This window comes from Saccopteryx leptura, chromosome 2, assembly GCF_036850995.1.
Source record: "Saccopteryx leptura isolate mSacLep1 chromosome 2, mSacLep1_pri_phased_curated, whole genome shotgun sequence".
NCBI lineage: Eukaryota > Metazoa > Chordata > Mammalia > Chiroptera > Emballonuridae > Saccopteryx > Saccopteryx leptura.
In genome coordinates, this window is record NC_089504.1 from 93,848,831 (window position 1) to 93,867,546 (window position 18,716).

The 18,716-nt window shown below is 41.4% G+C and overlaps 1 protein-coding gene across 1 annotated transcript in view; it reads right to left on the minus strand.

The window, feature by feature from the left end:
- LOC136391440 (17-beta-hydroxysteroid dehydrogenase type 3-like) overlaps nucleotides 1-7,849 on the minus strand; it is a 49,285-nt gene extending 41,436 nt beyond the window's left edge. Inside the window, 2 exon segments of the mRNA XM_066363126.1 lie at nucleotides 4,762-4,808; nucleotides 7,696-7,849. Coding sequence (XP_066219223.1) covers nucleotides 4,762-4,808; nucleotides 7,696-7,849 — 201 coding nt within the window.
- Nucleotides 7,850-18,716: the final 10,867 nt, after the last annotated feature.

An 18,716-nucleotide genomic window follows, 5' to 3' on the forward strand; every position in this document is an offset into this window, starting at 1 on the left:
TGTTATATTTGAATATATGTATCCTGATTTATTGATGTCGCCCCATTAAAAAAATAAAATTTAAAAAAAAAAAACCATGCATGACAAACAAACAGCCAACATTGTACTCAATGGGAAAAAATTAAAAGCAACCCACTTAAGATCAGGAACAAGACAAGAATGTCCCCTTTCACACTCTTTTTCAAGAAGTCCTGGAAATCCTAGCCATAGCAATCAGATAAGAAGGAAAAAAAGGCATTCAAATTGGAAAAAAAGAAGTAAAACTATCATTATATGCTGATGACATGATACTGTACATAGAAAACCCTAAAGTCTCTGTCAAAAAACTATTAGACCTGATAAGTGAATTTGGCAAAGTGGCAATATATGAAATAAATATTCAGAAATCAGTGACATTTTTATACACTAATAATGAGCTGTCAGAAAGAGAAATTAAGGAAACAATCCCATATACTATAGAAAAATAAAAAATAATGAAGTACCTAGAAATAAATTTAACCAAGGGGGTAAAAGGCATGTACTCAGAAAATTTTAAGACATTGGAAAAAGAAACTGAGGAAGATATAAACAAGTGGAAGCATCTACTGTGTTCGTGGGTAGAAAGAATTAACACCATTAAAATGTCCATATTACCCAAAGATATCTATAGATTCAATGCAATTTCTATTAAAATACCAATGACATATTTCACAGATCTAGAACAAATATTCCAAAAATTTATATGGAACCAAAAAGAACCCAAATAGCCTCAGCAATCTTGAAAATGAAGAACAACGTGGGAGGTATCACACTTCCTGATATCAACTTATACTACAAGGCCATTGTACTCAAAACAGCCTGGCACTGGCATATGAATAGGCATACAGAGCAATGGAATAGAACAGAGAACCCAGAAATAAACCCATGCCTTTATGGGCAATTTATATTTGACAAAGTAAGGAAGACTATACAATGGAGTGAAGTTCATTTCTTTAATAAATGGAGCTGGAAAAATTGGACAGATACATGCAAAAAAATGAAACTAGACTACCGACTACCAACTTACATCATTCACAAAAATAAACTCAAAATAAATAAAAGACTTAAATGTAAATCACAAACTATAAAAATTCTAGAAGAAAACATACGCAGTTGACTCTCAGACATTGCTAGTAGCAATATTTTTGCCAATATATCTCCATGGGTAAATGAAATAAAATAAAATAAACAAATGAGACTCTATCAAACTAAAAAGCTTTTGCACATCAAAAGACACCATTAACAAAATTAAAAAAAAACAACCCCCTCAGTGGGAAAACATATTTGTCGATACATCTGATAAGGGATTAATAACCTAAATTTATAAATAATTTTTAAAACTCAACACCAGGAAGATAAATAGTCCAATTAAAAAATGGGTAAAGGGCCCTGGCCGGTTGGCTCAGCGGTAGAGCGTCGGCCTGGCGTGCGGGGGACCCAGGTTCGATTCCCGGCCAGGGCACATAGGAGAAGCGCCCATTTGCTTCTCCACTCCCCCCCCCCTTCCTCTCTGTCTCTCTCTTCCCTTCCCGCAGCCAAGGCTCCATTGGAGCAAAGATGGCCCAGGCGCTGGGGATGGCTCCTTGGCCTCTGCCCCAGGTGCTAGAGTGGCTCTGGTTGCAGCATAGCGACACCCCGGAGGGGCAGAGCATCGCCCCCTGGTGGGCATGCCAGGTGGATCCCGGTCGGGCGCATGCGGGAGTCTGTCTGACTGTCTCTCCCCGTTTCCAGCTTCAGAAAAAAAAAGAAAAAAAAAATGGGTAAAGGACCTGAAAAGACACTTCTCTAAAGAGGACATACAAGTGGCCAATAAAGAAAGGCTCAATGTCACTAATCATCAGAGAAATGCAAATTAAAACCATAATGAGATATCACCTCACACCTGCCAGGATGGCTTTCATTAACAAAGCAACAAAGGTGTTAACAAGGGTGTGGAGAAAAGAGAACCCTCCTGCACTGCTGGTGGGAATGCAGACTGGTGCAGCCACTGTGGAAAACAGCATGGTGTTTCCTCAAAAAATTATAAATGGAACTGCCTTATGACCCAGCTATCCCACTTCTAAGAATACATCCTAAGAATCCCAAAACACTAATTTAAAAGAAGATATGCACCTACATGTTCATTGCAGCATTGTTTGCAATAGCATAGATCTGGAAACAGCCTAAGTGTCCATCAATGGACAAATGGATAAAAAAGCTGTCGTACATATATGCAATGGAATACTACTTGGCCATGACAAAGAAGGAAATCTTACCTTTGCAATGGCATGGGTGGACCTGGAGATTAGTATGCTAAATGAAATAAGTCGGGCAGAGAAAGACACATACCATATGATCTCACTTATATGTGGAATCTATTGAGTATAATAAACTGAAGAAAAAAATAGAAACAAAGGCAGGTTCACAGGGAACAGATGGACAGCTGTCAGAGAGAAGAGGGATGAGGGGACAGGATCAAAGAAGGTGAAGGGATTAGTCAAATTATATGATATATGCATAACACATAATACAGACAACAGGGTAGCAATAGCCAGAGGGAAGGGCGGTTAAGGTCGGGGCAGGGGGAAGCAAAGGGGTGAAATGTGGGTGAAAAGAGATTTTGTATTGGATGTGGGGGCGCATGGTACAGTATGTAGAGGGTGATATATTGAGTGATATATTGAGTGGGACACTTGAAATCATGCCAACACAATATATTACAAATAAAACTTTTAAATTAAAAACAAAAACAAAAACTTGAAGGCCTTCCTTGAGAGGTAGCTTGTTCTGGTTAGGAATAGAGGCCCAGAAAGAATATATAAATTGTCCAAAACCCCCAGACAGCTAGTCCGGACCCCCGACCACTGCTTTTGGAAACAGTAAAGAGAAAAATGCTGAGGAGGCTTGCACATGGGTCTCCTCTAAGTGGAAAGAAACATATCTGAATCTTACAATATGACGGGGACCACAAGTAGGCCAAGTCAGCATGGATTTGAGGAAAGAATCTGGAAAATGATAAAGGACCTAAACTTCCTGGCAATCCAGAGAACTGAGAGGTAAGACCATGGACCTTTCAGATGAGAGATTAGGCTCTTCCCAGAAACCTGGTCTATGATAGCAGTTATGTAAAAGGTGACGCAGTGTTAATGCACACAGCAGGGAAAACCTTCCTTCGGAAGTCTGCGTATGGAAGACACAGGCTTTGGAAAGTGGCTGCTGAGTGGTCTCTCCAACCTCAGCACCACATATGACCACTCACTTGCTGAGCACTGGCACTCCTAATTGTCAGAAATTGTTCTACACAAATTAGGATAAGGGCAAAGGGTTGAACAGACTGTCAGTATGGAAGAAATTACCATCAGAGGATAAAGGGTGGAGGCAGACCCGGAAGATCAGCACTAGGGACTCTTTTCTGGCCTGGTTTGGGTTTGTTGGCATCCCACAAGTGTCTGTCAAGTGCCTCTTGTACACCTTGCACTGCTTCACCCCAGATGGTTTGGCATCCATCGTGATGAAGGCTTTGGGGGGACAAGAACACACATGGGAGCTGCACTGCTGTTGAATGTAATTTTCATAATGGAAGTGCATTTCATTATATTTTTAAGGTGTTACTGATTTTTTAACAGCCATCTCATAATTTCTAAGATTCTGTTTCTTCTTTTGTGTTTTACATGGTTCTAGAGGTCAGTGTAATGACACCAGGAATATTTAGGAATTCCAGGAAACAATGCTTCATTGATGCAAGTTGTAATAATAATAATAATAATAATAATAATAATAATAGCATATAAAACTACATATGCTATAAATGTGTTTTTTAAAGGTACCCCTGCCTGACCAGTGGTGACGCAGTTGATAAAGTCTTGACTCAGAATGCTGAGGTCGCTGGTTCAAATTCCAGAGGTTGCTGGCTCTGAGCATGGGCTCCACACACGGGGTCGCTGGCTTGAGCTGGGGAATCGTCCACACAATCCCAAAGCTCACCAGTTTAAGGCCAAAGGTTGCTGGCATGAAAAGCCCAAGGTAGCTGGCTTAAGCAAAAGAACACTGGCTGGGCCCAGGTCAAGGCATGTACAAGAAGCAATCAATGCACAACTAAATTGAAAGCAACTACGAATTGATGCTTCTCACCCTCTCTTTTCCCACTTGTCTCTCTCATTCTCACTCTCTCAAAAATAAATAAATAAATAAACAAAAAATAAAAATAAAGGTACCTATCTATTCTCTATCTATCTATCTCTCTATCTGTCTATCTGCAGAGAATAAAGAAGCCTGGAAGGAAATACTGAGAGACACTAATCATATTTCAGTGCCTCTGAGCCCTATCACAGCCTCTCTCTCTATAACATTTGGTAATGCCCATTAATCTTCTTGAAATTCAAACCATTGATAATTTTTTAAATCAATAAATTCCCTAACCTGAATGTAAAGAACAAATAAGAGTAGTTTATAATTTTGTTAAATTGTATTTAAGTATATAAATGCCTGTGATGCAATTACACTAGAAAATAGAAATCCCCCTAATTTTTTCAACAGCTTCTAAGGAGAGATACTGCCACCTTTGAGTATCATTGTATTTTTTTTCCAAAGGTATCCAGGAAGTAATATTATGACTCTTACATTTCCTTTTTTACAGCAAACATTTTCTTCATAAACGAATGCCTATTGCCTTTAAAATCAGCAACTAGTGTTTGGGTTGGGTGTCACGTGACCACGAGGTGTCCAGTACCTGAGGCAGAGAAAGGCTCCCAGAACACCACTCACCTCAAATGAATAAGCTTTCCCGATCCCATCTCCTGCTCCAGTGATCACTGCAAAGAACAGAAAAGGTTTTGATGGATGGAACCAACCTTAAAGTCCTCTTTCCCGCTGGCTGAGCCTTCTCGCAGGCCTGCTCTCTAGGACATGTGACATCCCCAAGCGGCACCCTTCGCTCTCCATCCCACACTGCGCACCTGCAAAGTTTCCAGCCTGACTTCCCTACTAAACCTTCAAAACAAAGCTTTTTCTTTCTTTGAGGGGTTGGTGAGGCCACGGAAGACACACTCTAGAATGAACTAAAGAACCTCAGCCAGGGCACATCCTACTCAGATGTTCAGACATTTCTGAGCCTCCATCAAGGGCGAGCACTGTACTCTGCTCTGCTGTCTTTCTACACACATCCAACTGTCGCTTCAAGGACATGTCAGGGTTCCCCCAAAAGTTGAGTTCTCCCTCCCCCCTTTTCTACCCCCTCAGATCAGTGGCAATCAAAGGCCATGGAAGGTGGGGACAAAACAAAGAGGAAAACACAGAAATGCAAAGAGGATGAAATAAATGAAGGGACCTGAACAGACTGTGCTCAATGGCCCTATCGACTCACATATAAACATCAGATTGGCCTTCTAATCCTTTTATACCCAACACTGCGTACATTTAATGGCTGAGCTCCATGATAGACTTCCCTCAGTGAATGGCACAATTTAAAAATGCATGACAATTCAGTAAATACATATCTTCCGTGTACCTTTGCACCAACAATTAAAAGTTATGCTCTCCAAAAGTGTGAACAACAGACACTTAAACATTTAGCTCTCTTGAGAGTGAGGGCAGACCGCGTTGTACAAGCTTCCAGCAGAACGTTGGCAGAAGCTCCCTGATTTTAGTAAATGCTGATGATTTTACCTGCTTAACTAAGTACTTTTAAGTGAATCTGTGCATATTACCTGCTCCTCTGAGTAGAAGTACTATGCTCAGGGTATCTTCCGCTTCCCCTTGCCCTTTATTAAGAGTATATGCAAAGTCCCAGTACAAGGCCTGTACTCTAGTGAAGAGAATAACATCAGTAGAAGGCCGGCAGCTGTTGGGAGCCTCCTTTCTGCCATGTACTGTTTCGTGTGTTTCAGATAGATCATCTCACCTAATATTCAAAACAAGCCTCTGACATAGGGACCATCATCATTCTTAGCTTATTGATCAGAAGCCAAGAGAGAAGACGTTCTTAACTCCATCAGGGTCACATTGCTAAAAATGATGATGATGGGATTTGTCCCAACACTGTCTGACTTTGGGGCCACAAGTCTATTAAGATATATCAATGATGTAATTAGCAAGTCAACCACAGAGCTCTGGGGAGTTTGAAGTTTTATTCCCTATTAATTAGCTTTTCTTCTCGCCTCCCCGCATTTGAAATGTATTCTGTTCCCAACATCTGCCTGTGACCAAGGACATTTTACTCCTGCTGATGATAACACTGCTCAAACCTGACTAAAAAAGCAGGTTAACATTACGTTTTTTGCGTCAGCAAATGCTCTCGTCTGTGAACTTTTTTGGAATGTGTGTTCTTAGAGGGGCAATGCCCCGTTCTGATGGGCAGCATTTGGAGAGCTCTAACCTTCAGTTTGCGGGCATCCGCACCTGTGTGGGCAGAGCACGTGGGTCCGGAGCATTCTCAGGTGATCACCCAGCAGGTCCACTGGGTCCAGCCTCCCACTGGGAGCGAGGGTGTACTCTCTCTCTCTCTCTCTCTCTCACTCTCGCTCTCGCTCTCTCTCAAACACACACACTCTCTCTCACACACACACACACACACTCTCTCTCTCTCTCACACACACACACTCTCTCTCTCACACACACACATACACACACACACTCTCTCTCTCTCTCTCACACACACACACACACACACACACACACACACACACACACTGCAAGTGGAACTTGCAACAGTTGAAAAGCCATTTTTCATTCCTAACAATTTTTATATTTAGCAAATAAGGATGCAAGGCACTCAGTTAAATTTGATTTTCAGGTGTATAATGCATAACTTTTTAGTATAACTCTGCCCCACACAGTATTTGGGATGTTATATTACTAAAAAAAAATCACCTCTTGTTCAGCTGAAATTCAAATTTAACTGAGTATCTTCTATTTTATCTGGCAACCCTATAAAGTTTACAACTTCTCCTAACTAGCCTAGCATGGTATTTCTAAAGCTGCTTTATTTTATTTTTTAAGTTGTTGGATTTCTTGGTGTTCAACTTGGAAATGTAGCCTTAGTACTTTATTTGAGGAGATTCTGAAACCACAGCCTAGTGCCCTTTACCTTAAACCCAGTCATGGGCTAAAACTCCACGTGACAGTCCCAGAGAAGGCCCACCGGGGGGCAGCGATTGCCCCACTAGGGACACACATGGGACCCAGATTCCATCTGAGTAGCTTAAGACGGTGTCTGAGTAGAGAACTTGATTGTCTTGATTTTGTAATACTCTCACTTCCAGAAAGGGTTCAGAGAAATTTCTTTTAATAAAGTGAATTCAAATTACTCAGATTTCAGAATTTTGAAACACCCTGTAACAAAACAGAGGCCCTCTGGGCTTTTGAAAATCTGGAAAAGAGGATGCAAAAGTTCCTGCAGCATTTATTATCTGCATCCTGAGAAACTCCACAAGGAGGAAGCCCAGCTAGTGAGGACGAGCAGATGTGGGCTCCTGGGCTCGCGAGCAGGCCCAGCCCTCCCCAGTTAGTCTTCCAGCCCCCACAGCTTGCTTTTCCCACCATCCTAATTTTACTCTTGCTTTCCAGACCACCCCCCAACTTAAAATCACCCAAAGGAATTACATCGTTGCTCTCTAAGGGAAAGGTTGCTACATGCCTTTTGAGACACACAGAACAATGAGCAAGAACAACAGAAACCAAGAGCTGGAATGCTTCCCTTACCTGCCCACTGTCCCATCGACTTCAGGAAAGACCTTGGCAAAACATCCCAGAAGTGCAGGAAGATACATTTGGAGAATCTCACCCACTTTACCAGGTAGACCAGGCACACCAGCAGCCCCACGAAAATGAGGAAGTGTTCCAGGACCTCCCCCATGGCAGCCCTGGAGCAGACAGAGGCCGTTGCAGACCTGGCAGGAGCTTTGGCCAGTGCCCTGGGGCGGGGCTGCTGGGGAGGCGACAGCCACGTTCTGGGATCACCCAGTGCCTTCCACTGTGCGGAGACCTTCAGATTAGAGTAACTTCTTTACACAGTCCTCTAATTCACAGGCTTTAGAATGAAGTATTCTTTCTAATATCTTTATAACACTGCCGGGCTTTTGTGACCATGGGGGAGCTGGTGAAGGAGTAGAAGGCGGACATAGAGATAAAGCCTGGATGAAATTGAAGTGGCAGCCCAGGTTTCTCTCCCTGATTGGGAAGCTAAAAAGGATGCAATATCCTGCAAGTCATTTATCCTGCAAATTTTTATTGAATGCCTACCAGGTGGCATCACCATTCAAGGCGTTGGGAATATACAATAGTAAAGTAAGCAAGACTGGGCCACTGCCAAGGGAGCTGAGATTCTAGAAGAGGAGACAGACTATATGCAAATAACTAACATAATGGCAGATATCAGTGCCATGAAAGAGTGCTACTGAATGTCTTGTTAGAGTGACTAGTGATTAAATACTCTAGAGAGGGTTTTCAGGAAGGAATCTTGTAAAGATATAGCACTTGGAGCTGAAATTTGAATGAAAAGAAGGAGCCAGGAGCCTGCCCAGTGGTAGCACAGTGGATAAAGCATTGGCCTTGAACATGGAGATTACAAATGGGTTTGCTGGCTCTGAGCACGGGCTGTCAGCACAGGGTCGGTAGCTTAAGCAGGGGATCATCCACAAGATTCCAAAGCTCACCAGCTTGAGCCCAGAGGTCACTGGCATAAAAAGTCCAAGGTGGCTGGCTTGAGCAAGGGGACACTGGCATAGCCCTGGTCAAGGCACATACCAGAAGCAATCAATGCACAACTAAAGTAAAAGCAACTATGAGTTGATGCTTCTCACCCTCTCTCTCACTTCTTGTCTCTCTTTCACCCTCTTAAAACCCACCCACACACACAAGAAGCTAAAAAGAAGGAGCCAGGAAAGATGACATTCTGACTCCAGGCTGAAGAAGCAGCTAGCACAGATGCCATGAAATGAAAAAGACCACAAATTTGAGGAATAATTAACACAACTGGTCTGCAGAAAACAGGAAAGAAGAATAAAGTAGAGTGGAGGTGTGTGCAGCAGCCAGATCCTAATGGTGAGTTGTCCGGACTTCAGTCTACAAGCAGCAGGAAACCACTGAAGAGGCTTAGACAGTGAAGTCCTATGATCTGAATTCCACTTTTAGAAGGTAACTCTGGATGCTGAAAGAAGATGACCTTTGGGGGATAGAGATGGAAGGTGGGCATAACGACTGAAGCAGGGAGAGTGAGAGACTATGGCAGTCATCCAAGAAGGGTACCCCAATGTCACGGTATTTGTTTGGTGACATTACCCTGCCTCTTGACTTTAAGGACACTCTGTATGCTGAGGAACTCCAAATATACAACATCAGTGGTAACCCAGGCTGGTCATGCAGACTTTCATATTCAACTGCTTGCTTGACACCTCCATTTGAAAGCCTAATCTCGTTTAATATGTGTAAAATTGGTTTCTGATATTATTTTCAAATGTCACAACCTTGATCCTCCTGCAGACTTCCCTATCTCAGGAAATGGCAAGTCTTACCTTCCAGTTGTTCGTGGTAAACACCTCTGAGGCGTCTTTGACCTCTCTCCTTCTCTCACCGCCCACAGTCCATCTGTCTCCTCTTGGATTTGTTTTCAGTTTTAAATTCTGCTGAACATCATTGTTACAGAGAGTCTTCTATTTGGGTTTTGCCACATGTGTGCAAGTTCCTCTCAGTCTCTCTCTCTCTCTCTCTCTCTCTCTCTCTCTCTCTCTCTCACACACACACACACACACACACACACACAATTGCTGATTACATATATCACATATGTACAACTTCAATTTTACTTTTACTAGTGTACCAGTCAGATCCCCCTAGAAAACAAAAAACACAGCACTTTGAACGGGACTACGCAATGCACAAAATTATTAACTACTTATAAGGAATTAGAAACTAAAGGGGCATAAAAGAGAGCTCAAAGAAAAAAACACCCTAGGGCTAAAGGAGAGTCTAAGAGACAAACTTGGAAGGAGGCCCTGGACCCAAGCCTGGGGCCCAGACCTCTCTGGAGAGTGTGGTGGAGTTCCCTGGGTAGCCCTGAGGCAGGGCCGCTCTGGGCAGGAGGAGAGGGCTGGTCCCCAGGGAGTGGCTGCCTGGAACAGGGAGTCCCCGGAGGAAGGCTGACAAACCCAAGGGGAAGCAGCCAGGGTGGGGGTGGGTTGCTGCTGGAATCACTGGGGGAAGAACTAACATTTTTTTCAATCAATAAACAAGGCATATCTCTCCTTTTAGTTCTTCTTAATATCGCTCAATAAATTTTTATAATTTCCTCAAAAATTTTTGTGCTTATAAAAATTGATATTAAGAAAAATACCAAAAATGTGCAAAAGTAGCAAGACTAATTTAATGGACTTTCATTTACATATATAAGTAAAATAATGACAGTTAATAATAAAATTGCAATCATTTAATGTTTACTGTTACTTTGTAACAAACTATAGAAATGATCCCTGAAAGTATAGTCTGTTACTTTGTTTATACCCACTTTTCCCCCATCCCCAGAATGACAAGAGCTCTTCATTATTTTTAATTGAGGTAACACTGGTTTACAACATTACCTAAGTTTCAGAGGTATAACATTATAACTCATCATCTGTATACACTACAGCAGGGGTCTCAAACTCAACTCAGCATGTGGGCTGCAGAGCAAGATCACAGCTGTTCGGCGGGCCGCACTAGGTCTACAAAAGGCAACTGTTATGCAACACTTTTCTCACTGCAGTTGAAAACAAAAAAAAATCAGTACAACAAGCACAATTGTACATGCAGTTTACTCAGTGTCACAAAATGACCAGAAACTGTAGTTCACATCGCAACTGCTTTTAACTAAGCTAATATCTAGCTAGGATGCTAGAGAAATAAAAAATACAAGTAGGCCCCTAGGCTTACTTAATTTTATCCAAAATATTTTGAACTTCGTGGATTAGTCTGCAGGGCCGCGAGTTTGAGACCCCTGCACTACAGTGTGCTCACCACCAAGGCTCTGGTTTCCACCTGTCACCATCCAATTGACCCCTTTACCCACTTGTTCTCCTCCCAACTCCTCCCCCTCTTATAACCACACATCGGGTTGTCTGCATCGATGAATTTGTTTTGTTTTGTCTTTTTCGTTTGTTTTACATAGCATAATATCATAAAGGGGGGGGGGGGGTAGGTGCATAAACATCACTAAAAGGTTTATCAAAATGTTGCTTCTAGAATGAAAGGACAGCCTGTGTCTTAAATATACAGAAGTTCACTGCAACTCTCCAAATGACAGTTTCCAACTTGAGAACATTTAAGATATTTTCTCCACCAGCTACAGAGGAGGCGATGTAACATAGTGACTCAAAGAGGACTTCCGTAATAAGTGCTGTGATCTCTGGGTTCTGCTCACATGCACAGAGACAGCAATGACCAGCCCGGCCTAGCTGGAGCCAGATACACACGGAGAGAGCAAGTCTCGGAGATCCTTGACGGCGAAGCTGGGGGGTAATCTGGTGCCTGAGACTTCCTAACTTGAAAGAGTTGTGAAGGAGAGGTTATTGATAACCACATATTTATACATATTTCATATTTATATAGAAAATATAATATACTAGGAAATAGAATGTAAAAGGGAAGACTGGCACGTGGATAGCACGCCGTCTACGCCTGGGTCTTCCTGACATGAAGCCGAGTAAAGACAACGGTTTCGGGAGTGACTGCACTGAGCAGGAGCTGGGATGGCACTGGGATCCTGAACAGGAAAAGACAAGCTGGAAAGATACAGTGTGTCACTGAGTTGATCACTGCGGTAGGTGACTGAGGTTTCATCCTGCTGGAAAGAAACCTTATCTGAGGAACTGTGGAATGAACATCAGATGCTTCGGACTTAACTTTAGAAGCAGCGTGTGTTTCTCTATTAGCTCCGGAGCCCATTGATCAAGCTGGCTGCGTGGGGTGTCATGCCCCGCATCTCCAGGTCTGCCCACATGTCAGGGGACTAGTGAGTGCCTGTGGGTGAAGAGGAGCCCCAGAGAGGAAAGTGAGATATAACAGGGTTTAAAAAATCAGCCGAATAAATTAAAGATCCAGTGGCTTTAGACAACTATTCATGAAGACAACTATTCTATTCAGGCAGTGTTTCACCCAGCAGAGAGAAAGGAGCCCAAGGAGTTGTACAAAGTGACAGGCCTTTGTAGGCAGCAGGGCACAGGAAGAAGGAGTTTCCAGCAAAGGTTGGATTGTGTCACGCAAGGTCACCATTTATGAGACAGAAGGGTCTGTCAGGCTGATTACCTTGCTAGTATTGACAGGTAATCGCCGATTAAGTTAGGTACGAAGCCTTGGTTTGCTGACCTGGGGCTTAGCCTAAGTGACTCCATTTGGGGTCTGTTGCCTCCCTTTGATCAGACTCTCAGCCTGAGGGACAGGATCTAAAGTTAAAGGATTAAAGCTACTCTCAGCTACAGCTCGGTAGCTCTTTTTATATCCTCTGTGCAGTGATCACAGGCCACGATGCTTTCTGCTCAGTTGACTCTGTGGTATTCATGGGTATGACTGCAGGTTCACAATTTTTTTTATTAATTTTTAGAAAGGAGAGAGAATGAGAGAGAGAGAGAGAGAGAGAGAGAGAGAGAGAGAAGGAGGAGGGAGGAGCAGGAAGCATCAACTCCCATATGTGCCTTGACCAGGCAAGCCCAGAGTTTTGAACCGGCGACCTCAGCATTCTAGGTCGACGCTTTATCCACTGCGCCACCACAGGTCAGGCCACAATTTTTTATTCAGTCATTTTCTTCGCTCTTTCCCTGGCGTTCCAGTCTTAGAGCGATCCTCTGCTTGGTGGTTAGCAGCTGGGAACATGCACTGAAAGCTTTTGGGAGAATACAGCACACCGAGGAGACTGTTCTGATTGTTATAAGCAGATCATTCCCAGAGTTTGGAGCCATGATCCCAGACTCAAGCCATTCAAAATCAAATAAGAAAAAGAAGGACCTCATTGAAGGAGTCACCCTTTTAAGTAAGCCAGGTGGCTTGCTCAGTGATCTTGTATAACTGAACGTCAGCTTGCCCAGAGGTGTTGTTCCTCCAGGTGATGGGGGGGGGGGGGGGGGCTACAGTATAGATATGTCCTTATTCAGCTAAAAGATAATCAAGGGCTGTTTACTATTATGTAAGATATCTCATTATGTAAGAGATAGTGATATATTAATTTTTTATTATTATATAAGAACAACTTTAGCCCGAGAATCTGAGAATTCTCTTCCTGGGCAGCTCTTGTCTCAGCAGTGGATTCTCAACATTTTCAAGTGTTGCGGAGAGGTGCCTGACCATACCCTCATTACATTTACTCCTAACCGAGGAAGTAGGACCCTGCCAGAGAAAGCAAATCCTGAATCATGAACGCCTCCTGCTAGATCTTCTCTAACTTCATGATGTAAGTTCAGGGGAGTTAACTAATAAAGTATCTCAGCTCATTTGTCAACTGTTTAAAGCACAGATAAGTAACCTAAGAGGCATTGCTTGGTTAAACACCAGCCATCTAAGCGTTCACAGGTCCAAGGAGAATGATAAAATGGCCACCAACAAAGGTAACCCCATTAGAGCACCAGCCATTCCCCTGGAGCTGGTGCTGTTAATGAATTCATCAGCAGGAATTGTTGCATTTGCCTATTCAAGACAGGGATCAGTTCAATGCTCTGCACATTTGGGAAGTACATTTAGCCTGAATAAAGAAATGTTCTAAACTGCTTGCAGAGATGGCTGCTGTTACAGATTTCTTTACGGTTCAGACTCACAAGGCAAAAGACACATCAGATGCAAGTAAACGGGCAGAGGGCTGAAACTCTTATGCGGAATCAGCCCCGAGAAACTGTGCCACTGCATTTTTATTGAGTTCCAAAAGCCATAGCTCAGCAGATAAAATTAGAAAGCTACAAAAGCCTTTTCCCAGCCCTGGCCGGTTGGCTCAGCGGTAGAGCGTCAGCCTGGTGTGCGGGGGACCTGGGTTCGATTCCCGGCCAGGGCACATAAGAGAAGCGCCCATTTGCTTCTCCACCCCCCACCCCCCCCCCTTCCTCTCTGTCTCTCTCTTCCCCTCCCGCAGCCAAGGCTCCATTGGAGCAAAGATGGCCCGGGCACTGGGGATGGCTCCTTGGCCTCTGCCCCAGGCGCTAGAGTGACTCTGGTCACGGCAGAGCGATGCCCTGGAGGGGCAGAGCATCGCCCCCTGGTGGGCAGAGCGTCGCCCCTGGTGGGCGTGCCAGGTGGATCCCGGTCGGGCGCATGCAGGAGTCTGACTGTCTCTCCCCGTTTCCAGCTTCAGAAAAATACAAAAAAAAAAAAAAAAAAGCCTTTTCCCATCCGTATCATCCCCAACCCTGCACGTCTACTGTTTCTTTCATGAACAAGGACACAAGAAGAGTCAGAGTCTCAGAGCTTATCAATCATAAAGGACATTTGATTCTTGGAGGCATTCTTCCAAGAATCCTGCATACTTGCATTCAAATAACCCAGGCCAGTCTCCCGTTATGGCTAATATACTCCAAGATCTCGTCTCCAAGTAACCCCTGCTCTGCAGTTAAGTGCCGGTTATATCTGTGCAGGTTGTCTCCTACATATCCCCCCCCCCCTTTTTTTGTTTAGTTTGCACTTTATGTAGCATAAGAGATAACATGGCAGATTGCTACTCTATTTTGCTTTGAAGCCGATTTTCTCTTATTAGTATATATAGTAAAAAAATATAAAGCAAATGATTAGTATAATGCCTCCTACAGTTCCTCCAAAAATCTTAAATTGTTTTAGAGGATACAAGTTACTGATTTCATCAGAAATAGCAGTTAGTAAATTTTCTCCATCAATCAATTTCAACTGATCCTTAAAAGTAGTATCAATATGCTTTTGTAAATCTAAAATTTCCATAGTTAAGTTTCCATGATTTAACAAATGCTTTTTAACATTTTCCCAAGGGAAATGAGTACGATTCCAAGGAATAGGGGTAATACAAAAAGTTGTTACATTCCAATCACATTTTAGCTTGATTTGTCTTTGCAGGCTAACAATTTGATCTCCTAACATAATCACAGTCTGTTCGAAATCATTAACTTTAGCATTAATATCACTATCTATACGTCGTTGAGAAGTCCACCATTGTTCAGAATTTTTATGCCTTTTTTGTACAAAGTCCACAGTCTGTATTTTGATGTAATGTAACTCCAGATACAGCAGCGCGGTGGTCACAGCTATTAGTCCCATAATGATGGTGATGATCAGTCTAACCAGTCTCTTGGTTCGCTTCAAAGACTTAATAAGATGTAACAGCATCATGGAAGGGGGAATCTTGCCACATCCAATGCATCAGTACTGGAATCCAGACTCCTGTTCGGTCTCTTAAAATATATAGACTTTGACTATTTTTATTAAAAAGAATGGAAGAGTTAATACATGTATAAAAAGCACACTTAGCCTGACCAGGTGGTGGCGCAGTGGATAGAGCGTCGGACTGGGATGTGGAAGGACCCAGGTTCGAGACCCCGAGGTCGCCAGCTTGAGCGCGGGCTCATCTGGCTTGAGCAAAGAGCTCACCAGCTTGGACCCAAGGTCGCTGGCTCCAGCAGGGGGTTACTCGGTCTGCTGAAGGCCCACGGTCAAGGCACATGTGAGAAAGCAATCAATGAACAACTAAGAAGTCGCAACGCGCAACGAGAAACTGATGATTGATGCTTCTCATCTCTCTCCGTTCCTGTCTGTCTGTCCCTATCTCTGCCTCTGTAAAAAAAAAAAAAAAAAAAAAAGCACACTTATTGCAAGTTATAGAATAATTTTCAGCTGTCCATGTGGTTTCACTGATAATAAACATATAAGGCAATCTAACACAAGCAGATATAAAATGTGTCTCATTCTTTTTAAAGGTTAACATAGTATGATTAGAAGGATGATTTCTCCTTTCCACACTGACATATGTTTAAGTGCCATGGCTGCTTTCCACAAATGATATTGTATAAGACCAATTTTTATATGTGGAGATTGAGGTGACATCCCTTCTCCATGACATACAATAGAGAGCCAAGCTTGAACTTCTATTTTTAAATAATGTGGCTCATATCCTATACATATAAGTAATCCCTCAACTCCTGTTGTATAATTTTCTAATCTTACTTCTTCTTCCGAAGGTACTAAGGGACCTCTATCATCAAAAGGTCCTGGAAGCCAATTAGAGTCATTAACAAAAATAGGAACGGCACTATCTTCCCAATGAATAGCTCTACTTAATGGAGGATTAGGGATGTATGCCCAGTAACTAAAATTTTCAGCCATACTTACCTGAATTGTTACCATGGCAATCATTGCTAAGAACAGATTAGTAGCACTTTGTTCTTTTCTAGTAGCTTGTAGCATCTTTTACCCTCAAAGGTCAGCTTTTTAAGTTGACCCCAACTTGGTATTTTAGCCTTTTCAGTACCAAACAGTGGCACTTTTAAGGTTCTTCTTCCAAAGTTCAATGTCTCCATCTCAGCAATGGGTGGATATGGAACAAATCTATTTCTCTTACGCATGTTGTTAGTTTAATTCTGCGAGCAGGGATCCAAAGGACTTCACCAGATTCTGCAATGACACAAGCAAACCCTCTTTCCCAATGTTGCACTACACCAGGTACCCATTGATCCAATGCATTTTTATAATGCACAGGTTGATTAATCTTAGAACTATTATTTTTTGTCCAATGTCTGTCTGCAGCTGTCAAATTATCTTCTCCTGTATTTAAGAAATTTAAAGTAAATAAAACTTTGTGTAACATAATTCTAAGGGATAATTTCTTTCCTTCTCCCCCCTTTTGTTTAAGTAACATATTTTTCAGGGTGCAATTACTGTGCTCATAATTACCTGTCCTTGAGGATTATATGGAATTCCATTAGTATGTTTAATATTCCAAAATGCTAAGAATTGTTGAAACTTAGCAGATGTATAGGCAGGACCATTGTCAGTTTTAATTGCTTTAGGAATTCCCATAACATTAAAAGCCTCAATAAGATGTTGAATGACACAATCAGCCTTTTCTCCAGGCAAAGGTGTGGCCCATTTAAAGGAAGAATAAGTATCAATGGAACAGTGCACATCAGATAGTTTTCCAAAAGAAGAAATATGAGTAACATCCATTTGCCACAGGTCATTACTGTGTTTTCCTCTAGAATTCTTTCCTCCTGGTAATGGAGGAGCATTTATAATACTGCACTGAGGACAGCTTATAACAATATTTTGAGCCTCTTGCCTGGTTATCTTAAATTTTTGCATTAAATCTTTTTTATTCGTGTGAGTCTCTGCATGAAATTTAGCAGCCATTTCTATTGATCCAATGAGTAATTGATCGAATTTATTATTTGCAGTAGACATAGGCCCTGGTAAAGCTGTATAAGAACGAATGTGAGTTATATAGATAGGCGAATTTCATTCCCACAATAAAAGTTGTAACTCTTGAAACAATTTGTGCAATTCCGAACCATTATTTGAAATGTAAAGTTTCTGTAAGTTTAACTGTATGTTCTACATATTCTGAATCAGTAACAATGTTATTGGGGCAAGAAAAATCATTAAGAAGTAATAATACAGCAGTTAACTCTGCTTTTTGAACTGATGTATATGGAGTCTTTATTACTTTTGTCACTGTTCCAGTATATCAAGCAATATGTAATTTATTTGTATCAGTATAAAAAGTAGAAGCCTTTGAATTGGCTGAGCCAATACTTTAGTCAGCAAAATCTATTGTGCTCTTTTTAGAAATTGAATTCTTTTATCTGTAGGATTCTGATTGTTTACAGTACCAAAATAATCAGCCAATGCAATTCGCCAATCAATATTTAACTTAAAGTTGTCTAAAATCTGATTACATGTTAAAGGTACAATAATTTTATTTGGATCATTTCTATTTAGTTGTCTTATTCTAAGTCTACTTTTAGTAATTAAAGTACAGACTTTCTCTAAGTATGTACATAATTTCTCTTGAGTCTTATGTGGCAGAAATTGCCATTCTGATATCTTGTTTTCTTGCCATATGATGCCAGAAGGAGAATATTCTGAGGGAAAAACAATTAATTGAATAGGTTGATGTGTATTAATTTGACCTAAATAAGCAGTATGCATAATTTTTTCAATAAGTGATAACTCTTGTTTTGCCATTTCTGTTAACTATTTGAATCAGAATCTCCTTGAAGAATATTAAATAAATTTATTAATGCATAAGTAGGAATTCCTAGAGAGGGTCTCAACCAATTAATATCACCCAATAATTTTTGAAAGACATATAAGGTTTTTAATGAGTCAGTTCATAAATTGACCTTTTGAGGAATAATTCTTTGATTTTCAATTATATACCCTAAATACGTAAAAGGACAAGATGTTTGAATTTTGTCTCCAACTATAATTAAACCATACTGATTCAAGGTTTCAGAAGCATCTTTAAGAATGACTGAAAGAAAAAAAATTACTGAAAGTTCAGCATTATTTTCACAAACTATTAATAAGTCATCCATATAATGGATTATCAAAGATTGAGGCTATTTCTGATGAATTTTTTCTAAAGGTTGATTTAAATAATTTTGGCACAATGGCAAGCTATTCAACATTTCTTGTGGAAATAATATAAACTTAGTAAAAATAGTTAGATCTGCTTATTGTTATAGACACATCAGCTGACATTGCTAGAAACAGAGTCAAAGATGTTTTTTGAAGTCTTAGTCCTAATTAAAACA